Genomic DNA, 24,687 nt, shown 5'->3' on the forward strand with positions numbered 1-24,687 from the left:
GCGTAAGTAGCCTCGATACGAAATGTGGAATGGGAAGGTCAAAGGTACAGGTAAAAATGCTCGGGAGTTGGGAGGCTGAGAAAGTAGAAGGAGCTGGTGTCTGGGCCAGGTCAAGATGGATGGATATAGATGGATATGGCTGGGAAATACAAAGGTATGGAGGAGCCAGCAAAAGTGAGGGCAAAACCTCAAGGCAGAGTCATGAGTGCGATACAGTTCGTTCTAGCAAGTAGAAAATCATCTCTTTCTTCAGCAAGTCACTGGCAGTGGATACTGCTACCTCTTCAAACTCAACAGGACTTAACTTCTCCCTTACCCACGTAGTCAAACTACTCCAGTAATTTCATCCCCCGCCGCCCCCCCGCCATAGAACATTGCATTGTCTATGAGCTCCCTGAAATCAGAGACCAAAGGAATGAATAATGAAAGCAAACCAAAGCAAATGCTTGTCACCAGATATTGGAGAAAGCTAGAGTAATTTTCACCATTGTCAAGCTTTAGAATGGAAATTTGACAAATGAGGATCTTCCTGGTAAAGTTGGTGGTACTGATCTTCCAAAGAAACTAACTACATTATGAAGAGTAAGCATGTTAATGCAGGTCTAGGACTTGGTTATGTCTGAATCTAGAAGTTAAAGGTAGGACACATCCTCAGAGATCATGTAGTCCAACCTCCTACCTAAAGAGAATCTATTCTATAGCTTCTGATAGAGGTATCCCATACACTTCAGTAGTCCAAGGGAAGATATCACGCTGTCAAAAGGCAGCCAATTCCACTCTGGTAAAACCTTGTTTAAAAGTCTCTTATTCGGGCCAAAAAACCACACTCCCTGGAGCTTATAAAGAACACAGGAGTAGTCTTCATCTCTTCATGACAGCCCCAGATTGAAGTCTTCATTCCCCACTAAGTCTTATCTGCCCCACATTAAACATACTCAGTTACTTCAGTGATGTCCAACAGAATGTTGTATAATGATAGAAATGTTCTGCATCTGTCCTGGTCCATATAATAGACAATGTGGATAGAGCAGTGTTGCTAGTGTGATTGAGGAAATGAATTCTGAATTTTATTTGCGAGATGTGGCTATGGCTACCATATTGGACAGTGCACTCTTGATTTTCAGATGCCCTCTCCATATTGGTCACTCTCCTTTATATGCATTTGAGCTTGTCAATATCCATCAAATGTCTGATACCGACAATGCAATACTGACCAATACAGCCTTCAGGATAACTGTTTAACACCTGGACAGTATTTCTATTAATGCTTACCAGAGTGGAATTTTTTTCAATATCCAGAGAGTATATGTAGTTCCCACTGATAATCACTGGAAGTACTATTTTGTCAGCAATCCTAGTGCCTAAACTTGTATAACTGCATTTTTTAATCTAAATAATATGACTTCCTATTTTAGTTTTTTGATTTAGGCCCAGAAGCTTGGGTATGCCAAGTTAGGCATTTTCAGGCTTGTTTCAATATAGTCTACCAGTCTGCCCTTCCAATTTTGTGGCATTTATAGGTCTGGCACTACTACCATCTGACCCATATGTAGTTGTTTACCATTTGCAAGGTACTTTTCATCTATTAAATTTTGTCCTTATAACAACCTTGTGAGGTAGGCAAGATATGAAATCTGCATTTTATAGATGAGTTAGCTGAAGCACAGCAGGAACTGAACGGATGGGATCCTTCCCTTAAGCCTCTTCTTGTATACTGTCTTTGTCCAAATCATTGACAAAAATGTTGAAGAGGACCTCCAGAAGCCAGGCTGACCCTGAATTCTTAAATAGCACTGACTGGTACAACAGTTTAGCAGGTCAGTTCCAGCAAAAAGTGTGATCATCCAACCCATGGGTTGCCATTCTGTACAAAAGGATGGTAAAAGGGATAGTCACCTGACTTACATAAATATTAATACTAGTCCCATGGGAAAAAAGCAAAGGAGTTTTTGCTGCCAGAAGAGTGCTACTTGTCGGTATCCACAAAGGGACTGCCATACCAGCTGCTTAAAGAAGCCAAGTCTCCCTCTCTTCCAAAACCCCCACGGGGCTGCATTTTATTATGATGATGATTCTGAGCGCATCCTATCCCATATTGTAATTGCTTATATACATATCTTATAAATAACTTCAAGTCATCCATTTTTATAACACCCAGAACTCAACCCACTGCTGTCCATGTAAGAGACACTCACATTGGTAAAAGATAAACCAATTAAAGTAAATATTCTTCTAACAGTATCTGGCCCCCCTCCAAAACCAAACTTGTGACTAAAAGAGGTACAGACCACTGCCACATTCCTGACAACATGACTGATTAAAATGCCCTTATAATTGACTTAGTTTCCAGCAGGTGCTGAGACTTCTGCTAGTTAAACCAGCTTTCATTGGATTGTTTTTTCTGTGTGTTTTGACCAAAAATAAAGACAAGTTCTCTAACAATCAGGATAGGATACATGAAATAGGACTACTACTTAACAATATCAGTCAATCAGTAAGGAAAATAAATGATCAAGAAAACAAAACATCTGTCTGTAGGTCTTCCAAAAGAAAGGAAAAAGGACTAACAAACAAGAAATAGTGCTTTACCATTTACAAATCTTTCACATACATTCCATTTGACCCTCACAACAACCCTGTGAGGTAGGCAGCACACATATTATTCTCATTTAATAGATGAGGAAAGTGAATCTCAGAGCAGTTTAACTGATGTGCCCAAGGTTCTACAGTTAGTAAATAATTTGTATTAATATCAGTCTTTGGCCTAAAAATGCAGCACCCAACCTACTTCACAGGGATAATGAAGATAAAATGAATTCAAGACTAGAAAAATACTTTGAGGGAAAAAAGCACTATATAATTATACCCGCAAACTATAATTTTCCACGATATATGGCTCATTCCCCTTTTCATCCTAGCTTGTCCATGAACCCAGAATTTTATGTTGCCTCTGTGCTGTGCTCAACTAAGCAACTAAGTAAGGCAGGGAAACAGTGCAATCCTGTTTAAAGTCATATAAATTACAATCAGGATAACTGCTATTATAGCAAATTGAAAATCAACACAGAAAGGCCAATGTACAAGTAGGACCCACTGAAGCACAGAGCAAGCAAGGCAACATCATCAGATAGGGCATGATTGCATAGAAGGAAAATGTGTCAGAGTTCAAACTGGCACACAGACGGTTATCTAAGGCAAAGTGGTGGCAAAGAATTATTTGTTCCACATTATATAAACGAACAAAAGATTCATGGGAACCCATGCAAAAACATCTCATGTCACACAGATCTCTCCAGCTGCCTACAGAGACTATAAACAACATATTAAAGAATGACTTTACCTGTGCTCATATGCTGAACTAACCCAAGAACAGCCCCATGCTAACCTTCCTTGCTAAAATACAACCAGTACCATTATTCGTAGTCAGACTAATATACAGAATGTCTTTTAAGGTAATGAATTAGATGGCTATGTTTAGATTTTTTTTTTTTTCAGGATTCTCCTGCTTTTAAGACCCAAAGAAGGTTATATTGAGTTTTTATTGGTGATTCTGTGTGTTTATAACAGTTAAAGTGTGATAGGTGAATTTAACATATTAAAAGAGTTCTATAGCATCTGTTCAGAAAAGATTATATACTATACAAACTATTCAAGTCATACAAAACCATTTTTCAATGTCTTTTTCAACTGAGAAGAATCCTATTCAGCACGCTTCTCCTCCTGAGGTGGTTCATACTGAGCAAGCTATAGGGCAAAGACAGAGGATTTTAGGTGAATTTTATTCTAATTGGGTAAAAAACTTAATAGTAACAAAACAGTTAACTAATCATTGAATCAGTAAGTTTATATTAATAATCCTTTTTAAACCATTCAATAACTTACGATTAATACAATTAAACCTAATGAACTCTTTTTACATAAACCTTTATTATTACTAAATTAAAATTTAATTCCAATTCATGTCTACACTGCTGAAATACTTTATATGTAATAATCTATATCTTCCCAAAGATGCTTTGGTTTATAAGGTACTTTCTTCCCCTCCACCAAAAGTTTACTGAACTTTCTCCTAAAAAGTAGAAAAAATGAACTATGTAACATATCTGAAGCGAGGCAGTCAATGAAGAGCTGCTAATGTCTTTGACTTAAAAGGTGCCCCGGAGTTAACTGGCATTTGCACAATGTGGAATCTGGGTAATTTAACATACTGCGTTTTCTTTTATGCTAAGTTGTGGTTCCCTGGAAGAACACTAAGCTAAGATTTCAGTTTTTCCATTTAGCTGTCAGAGTTGTTCAGAAGATAACACACATTATGAGAAATGCCTAAAATAATGTAAAAAATACATTACGTGATTCAGAGTGTGGTGAAACCTCAAAGACTTAGAGTTGACTAATTTGAAGTTTATGAAAATTCTCATAGGAGTTTAAACAAAGAAAAAACTTCAACACTATAAAGATTGAGTGCACTGCACAACTCATGAGGTGCCATTCACAAAACAATGACCCGATGCTGACCTACTTAAATCAACTGCTTAAGACTCTCAGAAACCTCCATTTACTTTTATAAGCAGCATGACCAGTATTCTCATTTTTGTTGATGTAGGTTCCCAAGAACCTTTTCTTAACCATACTTGCTTGTCCTATTTATAATTTGTCTCTGGTTTTCTAAACGGCATTAGTTCAGCCTTACAATTAATTGAGATTGATAGTCACCCTCCGCCCTCCCCTATTGTCCATTTTAGTGAAGTTTTGATCAAATCACTAAAGGTAAAATTAATTTTTAACATGAATTCTTTTTAAAAATTTACCTTTGTTTTCAGTTTTTTATTTTCTTCTACAATAGCTTCATATTTCTCTTTCATTTCTGCCAATTCTAGGCGAAGCAGCTCTATTTCTGGATTTTCTGGGGTAGCAGCTCCTAAGTGATGCTTTAAAAAACTAATATCAAAGTTAAGAATTTACTTGAGCTGAATGGAACTAATGAAATAGCTCAGAGTACCATCAGTATCTCTGATCAGAGTCACCCCACCCTACCTCCCATGTTTACCCAGAGATCATCATCCAAAAACTCAAAGGAAAGTAACTTTTTCAATAATCAAAAGTGTTATAAAGGTTTATTATCAATGTGAAAAATAAGAGTTCCAAAAATAAGGCCTTTTTCTGACTTGAAAGATGAAAAGGATACTCCAAAGCACTATTAGGTTTCTCTGGTTCTTCATATAAGGCTACCAATACTGCAAATCAAAAAGCAGAAAAAGCAACAATTAAAGTCTTAAATTTGAATGACTGAAGTTATAGTCCATAACCCAGTATCTATTAAGTGCCTATTATATGCCAGGCACACTGCTAGGACTGTCCATACTATGATCAACAAGACAGGCATGGACCCTTATCTCAATGAATTTACAGTCTAGTGCAAAAGATAAGCAAGGAACTAAAAAAAAAAAAAAGTATCAAGGGACAATACAGAATAATGGGTTATGGGAGCACACTGGAAGATCACCTAACTCAGCCTAAGGCACCAGGGAATGCTTCCTAAAGGAAGGGAGATAAGACCTGAAACCTAGGTGATGACGGTTGTAGATAAAATAGGAAGGGCAGGGGGCAACATACTGAGGAAATGAAATTCAAGTGTGGCTAGATGGAGTTATGAACAATATTGCAGGAGTATCCGCTGTCAGTGATTAGCTGAAGAAGTTGGGAAGGTGGTCAGGAGGATCCTGCAAGTCTGGTTGGACTTTGAGCCTAAGAACAGACATAAACATTTTAAGCAGGAAAGTGATCACTCTTGACTGCTATGTGGAAAATCAACAAGTGGGACAAGGATGAGAGCAGGAAAAGCAGTTAAGAGGCTGATGTGGTAATCACGTTGAAAAGATAGTGTGGCCTGCACTAGGGTGATGGGTGGAAACAATGTAGATAAATTTGAAAAAAATTTAGGAGAGAATCAACATAGCTATGGTAATTACTAAAAAGCTCTAAATTCAAAATGTCCTTCAAGAATGAAGTTTCATAGACGACATGCTAAATAACCTCCAACCAAAAACTTCACCAGTGATCAACATGCTCAAATAAACATTAACATATAATACTTAAGTGGTTTCATATCCTCTAGCTAACTCACGTCAGCACTACCTTGCTCATCTTCTTTTGAAGAAACTCCTCCTAGGATTTATTGCTCAGATAAAACTCTTTAAACCAGAGGTTAAGTTTTTGTGCATTGAACCCTTTGAATAGTCTGATAAAAGCCCAAAAAAAACAAATGTAACTACACATGAAAAAATATGCATATCCATACCACAAGAACTCCTGTTTTAAAACAACTTATATGCTTCCCTTTTATCTTTTAAGAGTTTTAATAACTCCTCAAAATAAAATATACAGTATGGAAAAATTCAAATGGGCAACTACATTTAACAAATTGAGTACTGATAGTAACTCTTTATCTCTCTAAATATTGTTTTTTGAGAAACTGATATATTTATACCACTACTACCCAATCCTCTTTCCTCCTTTCAGTATGTTATAGTACCTTCAACTTATTACCTTTTTCTTTAAATTATATACTCAAACTTCTGTTTCTTCCATTAATCTCCATTGATCTCTACTGAGTCCTTATTTTCTAAGACATGAATACTCTTTATCCTTTCTTCCTCTTCTTTGCCCATCCCATTTCTTTCAACTTTTAAATTTCTGTCAGTGATACAAGGTTGGTAATTACAGAACATAATGTAAATGTCAAGTTTCCTGTGCTTTTATATAGATGGAATATACTTCCTTTAACTCAGACAAGAAAAACTCTATACCCGATGTTCCCCTTTTTGCCTTAGCAGCCAGGATTTTTAGAGGTTGATATATAGTGCTCAAAATAACTAAAATGCCTCTTCTTCCAAATGACTTACCATCTTTATCTTTAACCATCCTGTCTTACAGTGTTTTAAGCAGTTTCAAATCCCCTTGGAAATAAGCTTAGTAAAAATTATAAATTGAATCTATGTAAAGTACCTATGTTTGAAGCTGAAAATCAAGTTTTAAATAGATCTCATCAGTAGATAGTATGTTGTCTGATGTTACTTAGAAAACTGGAAATCTAGGCTCTCATGAAGGAATATCCACATATGGCCACAGGCTGTTCATCTTCAGTTACTTCCCACAAGGGTCACTTTGCTGCCCTTTACCATTAAATCTTTCATTCCATCTAGCCACTCTGGCCTCCTTACACTTCCTGGAACTCGACATCACATACCATTTCATTCAGGTCTTTGCTCAAATATTACTTAAGAAAGTAATATAAAACGGCATATCCAGTGTTCTTTATCTCCAACTTTATTGTTTTTATTCATAACACTACTGGCTGACATTATGTATTTACTATCTTTCTCCCTCAACTAGGATATAAACTCATTTAAAGCTGGAAATTTTTTCCCCTACTGTTGTATCCCCAGTGCCTAGAACAGAGACCTGAATAAAGTGGTTCAATAAATGAAAGAAATGAACTTGTGGAGTTTTTTGAGGGGAGAGGAGAGATGAAATTCCAAGCGTCTGTGTGACACTTCCATAAACAGAGCACAGTGCTTTCATAGAGTAGTCCCTTAATATAAGTTGAAATTTATATGCAAAGAGATAGGGAAACTAGCACCTTGAACTCAAGGTAGGTAGCAATTCAAAATTACCAGCCCATTCTTGAGAATTTAAAGTCCTATTTTCTGCTAAGATTCATAGTTCTTCTCCACGAATTTTCTCCTAACCTTTGCTTCTGTTCTGGCCAAATAGCGGTTACCAAATTATTTCCCAGGCATTTACTGTTCTCCTCATGTGGACCCGGGTACTCATCCCTGCCAACTCTTCTACACCCTTGAAAGCCTCAACCAAAGATTGAGTGATACCTAACAGACATTCAAATTACTGATGAGCTGATGAAATAAACAGTACCCCAAATATCTCTTGGAACCCTCCAGCTTCAAGGACCTTATCTTGAAACTCGGAGGAAGAGACACAGTGTAACAATTTCCATTTTAATAAGTAAAAACAATATAACCATTTTGATGTGTCCTCAAGCTTCTTTAATTATGAAATCTGCACAACGTAGGAATTGACATGGACTGGAAATTAGGTTGAAAAGCCACAGCCTAATTGACTATGAATCGCCTACATTGGAGATGAAGTTCACTTAGCTACTTCATAGCGCACTTTCAAATCGGTAATTTTTCCCACTTGCCCTTCGTTCGCGGTTAAATGTTTCTTAACACTATTTTGAGGACTCCGCAGAAACTGTGAAGCGGGAGGAACTGGGATCTCAAGGTCTTTAGCAAACATGCCCACTGCGGCTGCTCGAGGCAAAGCAACGGAAGTTGGAGAGACTTTGCAACAGCTGCAAGAGTTTCACTCCCGGCCGGGAGAGTGGTGGCGTGAGCAAGGCTATCCGACTCGGGCGGCGTCCCGCAATCTAGTGTGCGCCGGTCCCCGAGGAATCCCAAGGCCCACCTCGCTGGACCCCGAACGCGTCCCACCTGTACCCGCTCCTTCCCCACGCCACGGCCCGTCATCAGGGGCGCAGCCCCGAGGAGCACGACGAGGGCACGAGGAACTCTCTCTCAGCCCATGCTCACCCTTGGTCAGCGTGTCCAGCACCCCCGACTTCTCCAAGTACCTTCGGAACTGCTCGCGCTTCGAGTCGGCGGCCTGAGGAGACACGGCGGGTCAGTGCCCGAAACCCGGGGGCCGGAGCAGGAAGAAGGCGCTGGGAGTTCGGCAAACCCCGCCTCTGCTTCACTACCTCAGGCCCCCAAAACCTGCGCGCGCACCCCCACTCCCACCCGGAGCCGACCAGAGGCTCGCCACCGCCCGCACGCCCCCAGCCATGCCGCGCCCCCCTCACTTTGTAATGGGCCATAGTGACAGCGGCAGCGGCGTAGCTGGCGCCGGAGACCGTGGCTGGCGGGCTCTGAGCAGCACTGCCCATGCGCGGCAGGCCGCGCGCGCCTGCGCACTTGAGAACCACGGTCCGGGATGGCCGGGGTGTGGCCTGTTTTCATGGCGACCAGGACGCTCTGAATGCCTCATAGTGGGCTGTTGCGAAGGAGGCTGCGTACGCCCGCCCATCTGGCTGGCTGAGCAGCACCTCTCTTTCCTCTTCCGGTCCCTGCCGCGATTCGGTTGCTTAGCGAGAGGCACGGTTTCGGTAACTTGAGACAAATGTCCAGGTGGGGCCAAAGATGGGCGTGGCTCCCGGAGGCGGGGCCTGCGGAGCCCGGGAGCGCTAGGGCTATTGCCGAGGCGAAAGAACTCTTCGACACCAGTTGTGGGGGGACCTTTCTCATCGGGGACATCGGAAGCTTTGGTAACGGTAACCTACCGGCTTGGCTTCTTGGCTCCCATTCTGCAGGAGTGCTCACGACTGACGCAGGGCGACCCTTGGATTTCCAATGGTTTGAGGAATATGTTTAGACTCGTATCTTTCGGTTCTAGCTTTTATGTTTGGAGTTTCCTTGTTTTGTGGCCAATTTGACGTGGGCCTTTAGAGGATAAGCAGTAACGTGCTAATAATAACTAGCACTTTTAAGCGCTTGTTGTGGGTCGGGCTCAATATTAAAACATGTGTTTCTTAATTTAATCTTGACACTACCTGTGATGTAGGAACTGTTAGTAAAGTGGTGCGGTTAGATGGCCAGTTCGTAGTAGAACCAAGACTTCAATTTGGGCACAATGCTATAAACTGGTCAAAGAAAGCCACCCGTCTTTTTAAGATTTTATTTGCTAGATAACAACATGATTATACAGAAGACACATCATATTGCAGCCTATAAGGACTAAGTTAAATCCCAGGAGCAAAGAAAATTTAACCATTGTCCAGAAGTAAAAGATCAGTAACTAAAAAGAGGAATTATATACATTAAGAGCAATCTCCAAGGCTTCGAGACAAAAACTCGTTCCAATCCATTTAACCTCAATTCTGAACATATGATTTTTCTAAAATCAGTTTTCACAAATCCTGAAGGGAGCCCGTGAAAAAGTACCCCTGACTTGGTAATACTATGTCTTTGATTTTAAAACTACACCTTCACAATTCAGAATTTGAGCTGTTTATTCTATATGAAATAAGTTTGCAGCTGTCTGTCTTAACAGCTGGGCTTTAGAGCTGCCCTTACCTGTTCTGTCTGTGCTTTGCCACCACTAGCCTACTTCTATGATAGGATAATATGCAAAATGTCTAAAAGCCAACAGCTGTTCAGATCTGAAGGTCTGTGGGAGCCCGCCTACTAACGAGGTTATTTGTCAACAACACTAAATGATTTGGAGGACAAATGGTAGGATTATTGCAGGTTCTGACAAACTCTGATCCAAAGGACAATTCTCCTAAAGAATTAGGAGTGTCTGGAATATTAAGTGGTTGGAAGTCCCCTTGTAAAGGAGAAAGGGTTCTGATTGTGCCCCCTCTGAACTGGCCCTTGAGGTTACCTTTAGGAGGTGACTCCCAGTTCTCATCTTCTGTGGAGGGACTCAGTGTAGCACAAAGCCACCTCGGGGTTTCCGTGCAGTTAGCTGGCAGAGAGAAAGCTCTTTGGGGTGACTGCCCCATGTGGTTGTCCAGATCTCTAGCAACACCTGGAATAGAATAATTACCTCTAGCATACTGGTTCCTTTTGCTGTCTTTGCCATCAATTTTTTTTTCTCTTAACTGGTTACCATTAACTTCCTTTCTAAATATTTTATGAGCATCTTCATTAGTACTTGAGCCGATGGATTGACTATGACTATGAGTAGTACTAAGTGTACACTTCTCATTGGATAGTACAGTTTCTAGTTCATCCAAAATGCATTTCTCATCATTTCCATTGTTGCTGTTAGGATCTGCCTGAAATGCAGATAAATTTAAACTGGGGTACATTGCTGTGTGTGTTTGCTTTTCCACTAACAGATTATAATCAAGTGCAGAAGAGAGTCGCTGCAGTGAATTTGCAGATGTGCCCTGATATTTGGCAAGATTTTGTTTTGACTTGTTCACGTAGAATTCATTATGCTCATCCTTCAATTTATATTGTCCCGAAAGCCCTCTTTTAACCTTTTTAAAGCCTAAGTGGAAAATTTCTAGAACATTTAAAAAAAGTGAAACAGTGGCTATGGATTGCATAAATAATAGAAATATTGTCTTTTCTGTTGGTCTCGAGACAAAACAATCAATTGTATTTGGACATGGGTGACCATGGCATTTAAATAGAGGCTCTAAATGAAAACCATATAAAAGATACTGTCCAGTCATGAACCCAACTTCAACTACAGAGCGAGCAAAAATGTGCATCACATAAGTGCAAAGCAAAGTTCCTCTGAGTGGAGCTTTATTTAGTTTTCTTTGCTGCAGCTGATAAAGTTCTTGCTCCAGTTTCTTCCGATCTCCAGACACTTCAAACTCTACCCCCTTCAGTTCTCCTCTCAGTTGCGCTTTCTCCCTCTGCCTCTCTTTCTCCAGAATTCTCAGTTGGTACAAAGCATGGCCCATGTAGACCAGAGATGGTGAAGACACAAATATCACCTGTAGAACCCAGTATCTAATGAGGGAGATAGGAAAGGCCTGGTCATAGCATACATTTCTACAGCCAGGTTGTTCTGTATTACAGATGAAGCCAGACTGCTCATCATTCCAGACATTTTCAGCTGCTACACCCAAAATAAGCATTCGAAATATGAACAAGATGGTGAGCCAGATCTTTCCAATCATGGTAGAGTGGATGTGAACTTCCTCCAGAATGCCTCCAAGGAAATTCCAGTCCCCCATGTTTATTTAGTCAGCCATCTTAACTCTGAATCCCTCACAAAGAAGGTAGATAAAGTCTTCCATTCTGACAGCGTGCTGTTTCTTAAAGCAAACCTATAGCCAAAATATGAACAAAGTATCACTCTTTCAGTTTGCAGGTTGCTTTATTTTTTTCCCTAGAGTTGTGATAATCTGTTACCAAGAATATATTTAAGATGTCAGGAATTTAAAATCACATGTTTAGACCTCAATGCAATGAAAAAAACAAAAACATGATACCTGGGGAATGGCATATAAACTATGAAAATAGAACTGTAAGATTTTCTATAAGAAAAGCATCTTCTTAAGCAGAAGTTTGTTGTTTAATCTTTTAAACTCAGAGCTTTTGGAGAAGTTCCTTAAACTTGATTTGATCTTACAAATGTATTAAGATTATATTATATAAAAGTTATAACCAAAGCCTATAATTTCAAAATTTCATTTATACACAAAGAAAAATGAATATGTTTCATTTTATAATTCAATAAGATACAGCATCTAATGAAACCAGGAGAAACATCTGGCTCTTGCTATAAAATTTAGATTAGTTTTTTAATCCACATTTAAATTTCTAAATTCTATCTTCTTTATTACAGTTTTTGAGCATTGTCAGAAATCATTTCAGTAATATATTTGAGTATTCATAACATTTTTATTATAATTTGCTATGAAAAATATTGTAAATTTTTATCATCTTAAAATGAACTCCAAAAATGTTCTACTATTTGGTATTACCAAGATGTTATTAGATATTACTTGAAATAAATGGAACATTGGTGTGGTGATGGTATTATAGAAATTTACGTTGTAACAGTGTTTGACCTATTTAAGACATGTAGCTTGCTTTTGTGGAGGGAGCAATGGGGCAAGTTATAATTTAAATGCTTGGATTATCAGCCAGTAGGTTTTATATTAAGGTTAATAGCCTAGGATGTCTAAGAGGAAGTACATCCCAAAGAAAAGAAAAAGAAATGAATGTTTTCACTCTCATTTAAAATATAAATGTATGTATTATATCCTTTATAGAAAGGGAAATGTTACACAATAGCTACAAGATATAGGCTGTGCTTTTTCATCACAAAATTCCTTTAAAGTAATTATGTTGCTCCCCATTTTACAATGAGGAAACTGAGGTACACCTTAAATGATCCAAGGTCACGCAGCTGGAACTGGCATTCAGATTCAATCAGTATGGCTCTAAAGTCAGCTCTTAACTGTTTTATTAAACTGTTATTTTCCTCTTTAAACACTTAAAATTTGCATGAAAGAGACATTAAGAAATCATGTTTACTCTTAAATTTTTAATTATTTAAATAGTGATAGTTTTGACTTTTTAATAACTGGTTCTAGAGGCCTTTTTAAAGCTTTATACAGTTAAAAAGACTTACAAAAGCATCAACCTTCCAAAATTTAGTTATTTTCCTGAGATAGAAAAATTTCTATTTGACTTTATTACGTTAGCAATAATATACTCTTTGACCCAACAATCCAAAGCAATTTAAAGTATAAGCACATATTATTTATGATCATAATCATAACCTGAAAACATCCAAAATGATTGTCAATACAAGAAAGACTATATTGTACATAATAAATAACAGTATACCCAGAGTGTGGTACTATGCAACCAGTAGAAATGATAAATACATACTAATATAAAAAGACATTTGATATATTGTTTCAGTGACATTTAGGTTATAACATAGAATAGTATGGTCCTATTACTGTTAATTTACTTACATATAGAGATGCTTACAAAAAAAAGCCTAGAAAGATATTCATCAAATGTTAACTGATTATCTCTGGGTAATGTAATTACAATTGACTTAACTTTTTATCATTTTTTTTTTACCATGAACACTTCTCTAATCACAAAAAGAAATAAACGATTTTTTCCCTTATTAAGGGCATAGCATTTCATGAAATAAGAAGCAGTATTGTTTCACTACAAATATTGCACTACAAACCTTAGGATCTAAAGCTTTCATAGCAAATAATGTGAATACTAACATGCATAGATATAGTACTATAGAATTCAAAAGCGAAAGGTAAAAACATTTCAAATGGCTCTTAATTAGCTAAAACGGAGAGATTATCACAAACCTTTCTTAGTTTAGATAAATCTGAAGCAAATCATGCTTAATAATTATACCACAGCCGTCTTCAACTTATTTTCTGAAATTGTCTCTTTGCGGGTGCAGAGCAGATTCAGTTCAGTGCAGTGCAGTGAATGAGTCAGCCACCAGCTAAAATCCATTTTTCTATCAGCTCATTTTTGCTTCTAAAATAGCGTTGTCCAATAAAACTTTTTGCAGTGATGTCGAAATAGACTTATTTGTGCTATCCAATAATGTAGCCACTAGTCACATGTAGCTATTGAGCACTCTCAATGTGGCTTGTGTGACAGAGGAACTGAGTTTTTTATTTTAATTTTAATTAAAATATACAGAGCCACCTGTGCCTAGTGGCTACTTTATTGGACAGCACAGATGAAAATTACTTCCAGTATTTCTAATCACACAACACAGTGTAGAAGACTAAAGTTATGAGCCCCAAATTAAGCCAAATTAATGGTTCCTCTGTAATTTTCAGATGTCAAACTAACACAGGAGATGTTTGTGTGCTTTTTTAATGGTAATTTTGCCCCTGGGGTACCCCATAAGATAATCACTATTTTTGGTCATGTGAACAATGTTTCTAGTACCAAAAAATCTTTCTGACTAGATAATAACTTCTTAGTCATCAGTCTTAATAATCAATGGGTCATGTCCAGTTTCACAGTTGGATAAATCCTGTTGTTCTATCTAGTTTTCTGTGACTAACAATTGTATTGACCTTAAGGTTATTCAAGGTCTCTCCTCAGAGCTGGCGACATGGTGGATTGGCCATGGCAGATGAATATTTCTTCCTTGGGCCTCTTTGCTAACTACTAGCTGCTTTTCAGACGAAATGTAAACATTTTGTCACAGGAAATTTTATATGCATATATGTGTATGTGCATATTATATATTATATAAATTACATATTATATGTAACAAATTATTAGTAATGAAAAAACACTAAGCCTCAGTGGTCAGAGAAATACAAATTAAAATGAAGTATTTTTTAACTATAAAAATGCAAATTTTTCAAAGATTTATAATACCTGCTTTTGGCAAGAGTGTGATAAAACTCTTACTCTCATATACTATAAGAATATAAATGAACACAGCTATTTTTTAAAAATGTGTCTGAAGTCCATCAGTGTTAACTCCCTATGACAGGAATGAGGGAAAATTAATAGTTCAAAGAGTAATAATGATGAAAACTCTACAAAGAACTGAGTATAAAAGTAAAAAGTAGTTGTCAAAAAAGTTTTTAAACATGTTTACTTTCTATGCAGTTTTTTTTAAGTGATGGCTAATAAACATGTCAAATTTTTAAAAAGTCATCTTAAAATTCTCAAAATTAACGAAGCATTTCTGCTTCTTGGTGCTCGGAATATTCATTCATTCAGCAAAATATACTCAAAGACGCATTGCACATTTGCATAGTACTGTTGATAGTAGTACAAAATCAGCAACAACTTAAGTGTCCAATAGAGGAATTGTTAAATAAACTCTGGTACATCTTTATCACTGAGCAACTGAGAGAATAAAGATCTGTACACTAAAAGAAAGAGACCTCTGTGTCATATTATAAAACAATTTACAGAACAACAATTGTAGTGTGACCTCATTTATCCTGTTAAAACCTATATTTCGTATGTATATTTAATTAGCTAAAACAGATTAACCCAAACCTTTCATAATTTAGGTACATCTGAGAAGTACATCATGCTTCTCTAAGTTTCTCCCTTTGGGGGTGCAGAGCAGATTTAGTGCCATACAGTGCAGTGAGTGAGTCAGCCACCAGCTAAATCCATTCCCCTTTCTGCTCATTCTGAATAGTAAAACGTCCAAAATGCACACCCAACTGTTGACAGCAGTCATCACTGGGGAAAAAAGCTGTTTAGGATAGGAAAATAAAAGGAGGTTTTATCTTTTTAAGTTCTTGTTCAAATCTCCAACTTTGTTCTTCTTTCTCAAGATTGCCATGGACAGATAAATGCAAAAAAAGTAAAATAGACCATTTTCCACATAAATTTTGAGTTTTAACAGAAAGTAAGGCTTTAAATTCCCAAACATGGGCTGGCAATTTTGAATTGCTACCTACCTTGGGTTCAGGTACTAGTTTCCCTATCTCTTTTCAAATAAATTTCAGCCAACATTAAGGGAATGATCTATGAAAGCACTATGCTCTGCTGTTTCTAAAATTGTCACAGATGCTTAGAATTTCATCTCTCCTCTCCCCTCAAAAATACTCCACACATTCATTTGTTTCATTTATTGAACCATTTTATTCAGATCTTTTATGGTTCAGTATAAAATTTTTGATGATTATTGTTTTCTGAAAAAATGCCATTGGTATTTTGATAGGGATTGCATTGAGTCTATAGATTGCTTTGAATAGTATGGCCATTTTAATGATGATGTTGAGCTCGGTATATGCTTCCATTTGTATCTTCTTCACATTTTTTTTCAATGACTTATAAATTTCCGAGAACAGGTCTTTTACCTCCTTGGTTAATTTGATTCCTAGGTATCTTACTGGTTTTGATGCAATTGTAAATGGGATTGTTTTCTTAATTTCTCTTTCGGAAAGTTTATCATTGGTGTATAAAAATGTAACCAACTTCTGAATATTAATTTTGTATCCTGCTACTTTACTGAATTCATTTATCTGTTCTAACAGTTTTTTGGTAGAATCCTTAGGGTTCTCTGTAGTATCATGTCATCTGCAAATAATGGCAGTTTTACTTCCTCCTTTCCAGTTCAAATGCCTTTTATTTCACTTTCTTGCCTGATTGCTGTAGCTAGGACTTTCAATACTATGTTGAATAGAAGTGGTGAAAGTGGACATCCTTTTCTTGTTCCTGATCTTAAGGAAAGTGCGTTTAGCCTTTCCCTATTGAGTATGATGTTAGCTGTAGGTTTCTCATATATGGCCTTTATTATGTTGAGGTATGTTCCTTCTGTTTCCACTTTGCTGAGAGTTTTTATCATAAATGGATGCTGGATTTTATCAAATACTTTTTCTGCATCTGTTGATATGATCAAATGATTTTAATCTTTAATTTGTTAATATGATGTGTCACATTAATTGATTTACAGATATTAAACCAAACTTGCATCCCAGGAATAAATCAAACTTGATCGTGGTGTATGATATTTTTAATGTATTGCTGAATTCAGTTTGCTAATATTCCGTTGAGGATTTTTGCATCAATGTTCATCAGGGATATTGGCCTATAGTTTTCTTTATTTGTATTGTCTCCGGTTTTGGAATCAGAGTAATGGTGGCTTTGTAAAAAGAGGGAGACTTCCTTCCTCTGGAATTTTTTGGAATAGTTTGAGAAGAACAGGTGTTAATTCTTTTTTGAATGTTTGGTAAAAGTCACCTATGAAGCCATCTGGCCCAGGACTTTTGTTTTTTGGAAGGTTTTTTGATTACTGATTTGATTTTGTTGGTGGTAATCAGTCAGTTCCGATTTTCTGTTTCTTCTTGACTCAGTCTTGGGAGATTCTAGGAATGTATCCGTTTCTTCCAGATTGTCCAATCTGTTGGCATATAATTGCTCATAGGATTTCTGTGGAGTCCCTAGTTACTTCTCTTTCATTTCTGGTTTTATTTATTTTGGTCTTCTCTTTTTTTTTTCTTGATGAGTCTGGCTAAAGGTTTTATCAATTTTGTTTATCCTTTCAAAGAACCAGCTCTTGGTTTCATTGATCTTTTGTATTGTTTTTCTAGATTCTATTTCATTTATTTCCACTCTGATGTGTATTATTTCCTTCTTTCTATTCACTTTGGGTTCTGTTTGCTGTTCTTTTCCTAGTTCTTTTAAGTATAAGGTTAAATTGTTTATTTGAGTTTTTTTGTTTCTTGAGGTAGGGCTGTATTGCTATGAATTTCCCTCTTCGGGCTGCTTTTGCTGTGTCCCATAATTTTGAGGTGTTGTGATTTCCTTTTCATTTGTTTTTAAGAAGCCTTTGATTTCTTCCTTGATCTTATCGTTAACCCATTCATTGCTTAGTAGCATGTTGTTTAGCCTTCATATGTTTGTATATTTTCCAAGTGTATGTTTTTGTTTTTGTTTTTGTAGTTGATCTCTAGTTTCATACCATTGTGGTCAGAGAAGACACTTGATATGATTTCAGTCTTCTTAAATTTATGACACTGTTTTGTGGCATAGCATGTGGTCTCTCCTAGAAAGTGTTCTGTGTGCACTTGAGAAGAATGTATATCCTGCTTCTTTGGGAAGAAACGCTCTGAAAATATCAATTAAATCCAGCTGTGTCATTTAAGGCTGTTGTTTCCTTGTTGATTTTCTGTCTGGAAGATCTGTCCATTGGTGTCAAGGGGGGGCGGTTGAAGTCTCCCACTATGAGTGTATTACTGTTTATCTCCCCCTTTATGTTGGTCAGTAATTGCTTTATATATGAAGGTGCTCCTATGTTGGCTGCCTATATGTTTACTAGGGTTATGTCCTCTGTTTGTATTGATCCCTTTATCATTATGTAATATTCTTCTTTGTCTCCTGTTATAGCCTGTGTTTTAAAGTCTGATTTGTCTAATATAATTACTGCTACCCCAGATCTTTTTTCATTTCCATTGGCTTGAAATATCTATTTTTTTCTTAACGCCTACAGCACCTGGTATTCCTGGGTGGTCCCATCCAAGTATTAACCAGGCCTGACCCTGCTTAGCTTCTGAGATCAGATGAGATTGGGCACGTTCAGGGTGGCATGGCCGTAGACATGAAATATCTTTTTCCATCCCTTTACTTTCAGTCTGTGTGTGTCATTTGATCTTAAGTGGGTCTTGTAGATAGTATATGTATGAGTTATGTTTTCTTATCCATTTAGTTATCCTATGTCTTTTGATTGGAGAATTTAATCCATTTACATCTTGACATAGGTACATAGTTATTGTCATTTTGTTATTCGTATTTATGAATTTTTCCCCGTTTCTTTTTACAAAGCCCTCAACATTTCTTGTAATTCTGGATTCATGGTGATAAATTCCTTTAGCTTTTTCCTATCTAGGAAGCTCTTTATGTCACCTTCAACTTTAATTGATAGCCTTTCTGGGTAGAGTAGTCTACCCAGGTTCTTGTATTTCATCACTTTGAATATTTCGTGTCAATTCCTTCTGGCCTGCAAAGTTTCTGTTGAAAAATCAGCTGACATTTTTATGGAGTATCCTTGTAAATAACTAACTGCCTTTCTCTTGCTGTGTTTAAGCTTCTCTCTTTGTCTATGGCCATGCTACCCTGAACAAGGCCGATACCGTCTGATCTTGGAAACTAAGCAGGATCAGGCCTGGTTAGTATTTGGATGGGAGATCATCTAGGAAGACCAGGTGCTGTAGGCGTAAAAAGTAAAAAACATAAGGGATTATAAACAGACAAGGGTCTTGCAATCTGTGAGGTCAACCAAGGGTTGTTTCACCTTTAAAAAAAATCTTAGGCATTTTAATGATGATGTATCTTGGCGTGGGTCTGTTTGGGTTCCCCTTGTTTGGGACTCTGCACTTCCTGGACTTGTATGTCTGTTTCTGTTTCCAGGTGAGGGAAGTTTTCTGTCATTATTTCTTTAAATAGGTTCTCAATTCCTTGCTCTCTCCTTATGGTACCTCAATAATGCAGGTGTTAGTACATGTAATGTCCCAGAGATCTCTTAACTTTCCTCATTTTTTTAAGATTATTTTTTTCTTGTCCTGATTGGATGTTTTCTTCTACCTTGTCTTCCAATTTGCTGATTCGATCCTCTTCTTCATCTAATCTACCGTTGATTTCTTCTAATGTATTCTTCCTTTCAGTTATTGTAATCTTTATTTCTGACTGGTTCTTTTTTATGGTTCTATATTCTTTTGTATGCTTGCTATCTCTCTGCTAAAGTCCTCACTGAGATCATCTGTTCTCCCCCTAAGTTCATTGAACATCCTTATAACCAGTGTTTTGAACCCTGTCTGTCTCTGGTAGGTTGCTTGTCTCCATTTCACTTAGTTTTTCTTTTTTCTTTTTTCTTTTTTTTCCCCCCTGGAGTTTTCTTCTTTTGTTTCATTTGCAGCATGTTTTTTTGTTTTCTCATTTCAACTGTCCGTCTCTGTTCATTTCAATGTATTAGAAATATGTGTTATGTGTTATGTCTTCTGCCCTTGGCCAAGTGGCCTTATGTAGTAGGTGTCCTATGTGGCCCAGTAGCACAGTCTTCCTGATCACCTGCACAGGGTGTGTTCCTTGTGTGGGTTGTGTGTTCTTTTATTGTAGCTAATCAGTGGATGGGATTGACTCTTGGGCTGACTGGCTGTGGGGATTGGCCACTCCCACAGGATATGAGCTGCTGTGTGGGGCTGACCCCACGGAGTGAGATTTGCTCCAGCAGGCTCCTGTACCTGTTGAGACTGCCTTTTGGGTGTGCTACTTATGGGGCTAGTCAAGTGATGCTCTGTTGTTGTCTGATGCCATGCCTCTGGGTGTGTTAGTTCTAGGGCGCCATGTAAATCAAGGTGAGCCACTGCCTTTGATTGTTCAGGGCTGCCTGGTAGGAGCCACAAGCATTTTACAAATGGTTGCTGCTTGTACTGTATCTGGAGAGACCACACTATGAGATGAGGTTGGTTACCCCCAGTACTGGCCCTGGGGTGGTTCAGCAAAAGGACCAGTGTACCTCAAGGCCTCAGGCTGTCTGCCAGTTGCCCATAAGTCACCGCAGCTGTAAGGAGTTAGGTTGGGCAGAGACCCAGGGAATCACCCGGTAAAGCATGCAGATTTCACCCAGCCAATACAGAATCAGGTTTTGTTCCTATGCTGAACCTGTGGCTTCCTACAAAAGTCTCAGATCACAACAAGGTCAACCACTGCCTACCTCAGGCCTACCTGGGATCTGTTCATAAAATACAGTAGCGCAGGGCATGCCTTGTGGCCCACCACTAAAAGTCTTTCCAGGGATGCACAGTCTGCATGCAGGCCTCACAAGCTAAGGACTGTTGTTCGCTGTCAAAACCATGGCCCAGAAGAAACACAGGGAAGGGCTGGCTGCCAGGCAATGGGCCCGCCACAGGCAATTGTGGTTTGGGTGGTGTAGGGTCTCTGGGAGACAGGGTGGAGCAAGCTGATCCATCGGGCCGATGCATATTGCTGCCAGTATCGAGCCTGTGCACTCCCACAAAAGTCAATGATCACAGCGAGGCCAGCCGCAGTCCACTTCAGGACCGCAGACCCCAGCAATGCACCCAAGAGACGCTGCAGTTTGGGCTAGCACCAATGGCGCGCCACCAAAAGTCTCCCCCCTTACTGAACGGGCCACATATGGGTGATGCAAGCTGAGGGCTGCCCTGCCTATCTATGTGCAGCCCAGAAAAGGTGCAGGGTGGGGCTGGCTGCCTGGTCACAGCCTGCTGGGCACAATTTGTGTGTTGGGTGGGGTTGGGTCCTAGGGAGACAAGCACGTGGAGAGGACCGGTCTCACCAGGCCAATGCAGCTTCAAAATTGGCCATGAAAAGTGAAAGTTCAACATAGGCAAGATGGCACCCATTCAGACTGACCAGGAGGGGGGCCGACAAAGGAGCAATGGCGGCTGTCCCTCCAGCCCTCACTCTGGTGCCACACAACTCAGTGCCTCCCCAGATATCTCTTACACCTCCTGAGCTGCTGACCCTCCGCCAGAGCCCAAGATGAGTATCTGTGAGTGAGTTTGAGCAGGCCCTTTAAGGCAGATGTCTGGGTTTTCAGTTTCCTTCCTTCTCACCCAGACGGCTAGAATCCCCACTGAATTTTACAGTCAGATTTTGTGGGAACTCCTTCTCTGCCCAGGATTGGAACCCTGGGCTGGGGAACCCCTGCGTGGGGCTAAGGCCCCTCGTTCCTTCAGGGGGGTCTCTACAGCCACACGTGGGTGCGGGGACAGCCTGCTTCATGTCTCTGCCCCTCCTACCGGCCTCAGTGTGGCTCGCTCTTTATTTTCTCAGGTGTATGTGTTATGATCAGCTAGACTTCAGGTGGTTTTCAAAAAGTTATTTGTTTTATAATTTGGTTGTAATTTTAATGCAGTCATGGAAGAAGGCACACCCACTTTTACCTAGCCCACCATCTTGACTGGAACTCCCTGAATTTTTGAAAGGATTTCCATATCCTCCTAAGATAACAGAGTAATAGCCAACTTTCTGAGTTGCTAAAAAGATTAGCAATGATGTATGTAAAGCACTTCAGTAATCTATCGACTCAAACAGTGATCAAAAGTGATTATTGATAGTCTAACACAGGTATGAAATGTTTTTATTGTCAGCATAGTACAGTTTTCATGGATTCTGCCAAGCAGTTTCTACAATATATTATCCAAGGAGAGCTAGGCTCTTTTAGAGTATACATGTATGCACACCATATACCTGGGAAAGACCCAATCTCTGGTTTTTATTGTTCTCTTTTCTCTCTTCCTCTTCCCTCCCCTTGCATTGGGAAGTGGCTTCCTTAAACACCAAGTTCTTTTGTTAGCAACTTTTGCAACTGATGACTTCAGTGGTGTTTTGCCTTCTTTATAGCATTTGCTGGGACAGCTCTGTTTCTTCATAGAGTTCTCCAGTTTTTTCCCCAGATGGCTCTTTTTATTCATTGGTTTCTGTTAGGGGCAGGTCAGTTTGCTGGAGATAGGAAAATGTTGAAAAATACAGCAAATAAGACACAAGCAAAATAAGCTGCAATTGCTGTCCAAAACCGTGGATCTCTCAGCAGTGCCTTATCGAAGCAGCTAAACACAGTGTAACCTATGGACATTCCAGCAAATCCACCTGCAATGTGAGCTGCAAAAGACACCTTTGGAGAAAAGGGGGAAAATGGAAACAAGAGAAAAAAATGCTAATTATTTCAGTAGCAACTTTCTTACTAAATAAACAGTGATTACCATCACAATCACAGTCTTAAAAGTCTGAAGAACAACTTTGGGCAAAAGACAAAATCTCCATGTGCACAGAAAGGAGATGTTCTAAAACATACAAAGCTAAGAAATGTCATTTCACCAATTCTCTGAGCACACGAGACAGAGCTGTTGTTTCTCATTCTTCTTGATCATCAAATTTTGGATGGTTCTATATAGTGCCAACCAAGAGAACAGAATTGAGTTGCACAAGGGATCTCTGTAGAGCATAATCTGATCTCACATAAAATGTCAGAATAAAAACACAGGTAAGATACACATACAAATATTCAAACATCAAACTACCAAATTCAAAGACTAATTCAAACAACATAAAATCTTTGTCAGTTTTCTTTATATTGTAAATTCGCCTGGACCCAAATTGTCATTGCTGTTTTCCAATCCGCTTTTCATTCTCTGTGGACCATGAAATCCCTTTTTCCCTGTTCTATAATAGCTACTAATATGGCAAGTGCAGAGGTGTAGAGCCAGTGGTCAGGGCCATGAGAGAATTAAGTGAAAAGGACAACACAAAATTCTGATTTCCTCAGGAATTTTTTCCAAATGGAAATTTGACTGCCTTAAATCACGAAATTGTTGCTCCATTTGATGACTCTTTAGCTATTTATATGATAGGTAAACAAATTTTTATTTAAAAAAAATGTAAGCCAAACTCACCGGTGACCCATTTGCAGGGACAAAGAACCTTCTGTAGAGAGCAAATCCCATGTCCGACACAACTAAAGGGAAAAACAACCCGATGAAGCCCCAAGACCACAACAGTGCACCAAATGTTTTTGGTTTCCTGCTAACAATGGTAGCAGCTGACATGTACTGAGATATCACTGTGTACCAGATGCTGTGCTAAGATCTTTACATGTATTAACCTCATATCATGAATCCTCACAAAGACCTTATGAAATCAGTACTATCATTATCCCAATTTGCAGATTTATTCACCCACCAAGTATTTATTATTTTCTATGAGCTAGACACTGTTCTAGGTGGCGTACATACTGCAGTAAACAGATTAGACAGCCCTGCCTCATAGAGCTGTCTAGTTGGGGGAGGCAAGCAAATAAGTTTAAAAAATAAGTAAGAGGAGAATTGGGAATGCTGGGAGTAGGGTGTGATTTTTAATAGGAGAGTCAGGGAGGTTCTCACTAAGAGTATGACAGAGATAAGAGCCTTCCAGGCAGAGAGGAGAGCAAGTACAAAGTCCCTAAGGCAAGAATGTGCCTGGTGTGCTTGAGGAATACCGAAGCAGTTGACCTGGCCCTGTAGGTGATTTTCAAAATGTGGTTCCTCCCCTAGAGCAGCAGTAGTGGCATCACCTGGGAATGTATTAGAAATTAAATCTCAAGCCCACCCTTGTCTTACTGAATCAGAAACTGTGAAGGTGAGGCTCATGGGCTGTGTTTTAACAAGACTTCCAGGTGATTCTGGACTACAATTAGGGATAAAATGATAGGTGATGAGCAGGGGACAGACCACGCAGGGGCCTTATGGGTTACTGTAAAGACTTTGACTTCTATTCTGTGTGAAAGCTTTTGAACACAGGAGTGACATGATCTAACTTATATTTTTAAATCATCATTCTGACTGTTATATGGGAGCAAGAACAGGTGCAGGAAGACAAGCTAGATTACTACTACTACTACTACTACTACGGCAATCCAAGTGAGGAATGATGGTAGCATCTTATACATGAAAAAACCAGGACACAGAGGTTAATTACTTGCCAAAGGCCACACAGCTCAGAGGCAAGGGCGGGATTTGAACCTTAAGCAATCTGGCTCCACTCTTATCCACTATACTAATTGCCTCTAATTACCATTAGGAGTACTGAGGATGGGCCAAGAAAGGGAGTGAGTCCACATTCTCCAATGGAACAGAGAGTCAGA

The 24,687-nt window shown here is 38.8% G+C and overlaps 3 protein-coding genes and 2 pseudogenes across 5 annotated transcripts in view; 1 reads left to right on the forward strand and 4 right to left on the reverse strand.

The window, feature by feature from the left end:
• Positions 1-2,031: 2,031 nt before the first annotated feature.
• Positions 2,032-8,989, reverse strand: LOC107517057 (MYC binding protein). Its single transcript, XM_016157370.2, has 5 exons — positions 8,879-8,989; positions 8,610-8,682; positions 5,186-5,234; positions 4,809-4,938; positions 2,032-3,744 (listed from the first exon to the last, which is right to left on the reverse strand). Exons 1-5 carry the CDS (start codon positions 8,960-8,962, stop codon positions 3,700-3,702), a joined length of 381 nt encoding a protein of 126 aa, XP_016012856.1. The 5' UTR covers positions 8,963-8,989; the 3' UTR covers positions 2,032-3,699.
• Positions 8,990-10,228: 1,239 nt separating this feature from the next.
• GJA9 (gap junction protein alpha 9) lies at positions 10,229-11,796 on the reverse strand. The gene has a single exon (XM_016157364.2). The coding sequence runs from the start codon at positions 11,771-11,773 to the stop codon at positions 10,229-10,231; it is 1,545 nt and encodes a 514-aa protein (XP_016012850.2). The 5' UTR covers positions 11,774-11,796.
• Positions 11,797-18,510: 6,714 nt separating this feature from the next.
• Positions 18,511-18,627, reverse strand: LOC118604108 (annotated as a pseudogene).
• Positions 18,628-19,124: 497 nt separating this feature from the next.
• Positions 19,125-19,243, forward strand: LOC118605262 (annotated as a pseudogene).
• A 2,876-nt stretch (positions 19,244-22,119) lies between these two features.
• The window catches only part of RHBDL2 (rhomboid like 2), a 38,587-nt gene continuing 36,019 nt past the window's right edge, over positions 22,120-24,687 (reverse strand). For 2 of the 3 annotated variants that reach the window (XM_016157367.2, XM_016157368.2), the window contains exons 7-8: positions 23,462-23,523; positions 22,120-22,683 (exon numbers count right to left, since the gene is read on the reverse strand). In XM_016157367.2, coding sequence (XP_016012853.1) covers positions 22,504-22,683; positions 23,462-23,523 — 242 coding nt within the window. In that variant the 3' untranslated portion in view covers positions 22,120-22,503. The remainder of the gene's footprint in view (positions 22,684-23,461; positions 23,524-24,687) is intronic. The other variant, XM_036232062.1, reaches the window with a different exon arrangement.

Source organism: Rousettus aegyptiacus, unplaced genomic scaffold (genome assembly GCF_014176215.1).
Source record: "Rousettus aegyptiacus isolate mRouAeg1 unplaced genomic scaffold, mRouAeg1.p scaffold_m13_p_1, whole genome shotgun sequence".
NCBI lineage: Eukaryota > Metazoa > Chordata > Mammalia > Chiroptera > Pteropodidae > Rousettus > Rousettus aegyptiacus.

What these genes read in the sequence shown, in the direction of transcription:
- LOC107517057 (XM_016157370.2), bottom strand. Translation starts at nt 8,962, where the DNA reads ATGGGCAGTGCTGCTCAGAGCCCGCCAGCCACGGTCTCCGGCGCCAGC. An exon ending in GCTGGACACGCTGACCAAGG is followed by an intron (nt 5,235 to 8,609) that starts GTGAGCATGGGC and finishes TTTGATTTGCAG; the next exon opens with TATTGGTAGCCTTATATGAA. An exon ending in AAACCTAATAGTGCTTTGGA is followed by an intron (nt 4,939 to 5,185) that starts GTATCCTTTTCA and finishes CTTTGATATTAG; the next exon opens with TTTTTTAAAGCATCACTTAG.
- GJA9 (XM_016157364.2), bottom strand. Translation starts at nt 11,773, where the DNA reads ATGGGGGACTGGAATTTCCTTGGAGGCATTCTGGAGGAAGTTCACATC.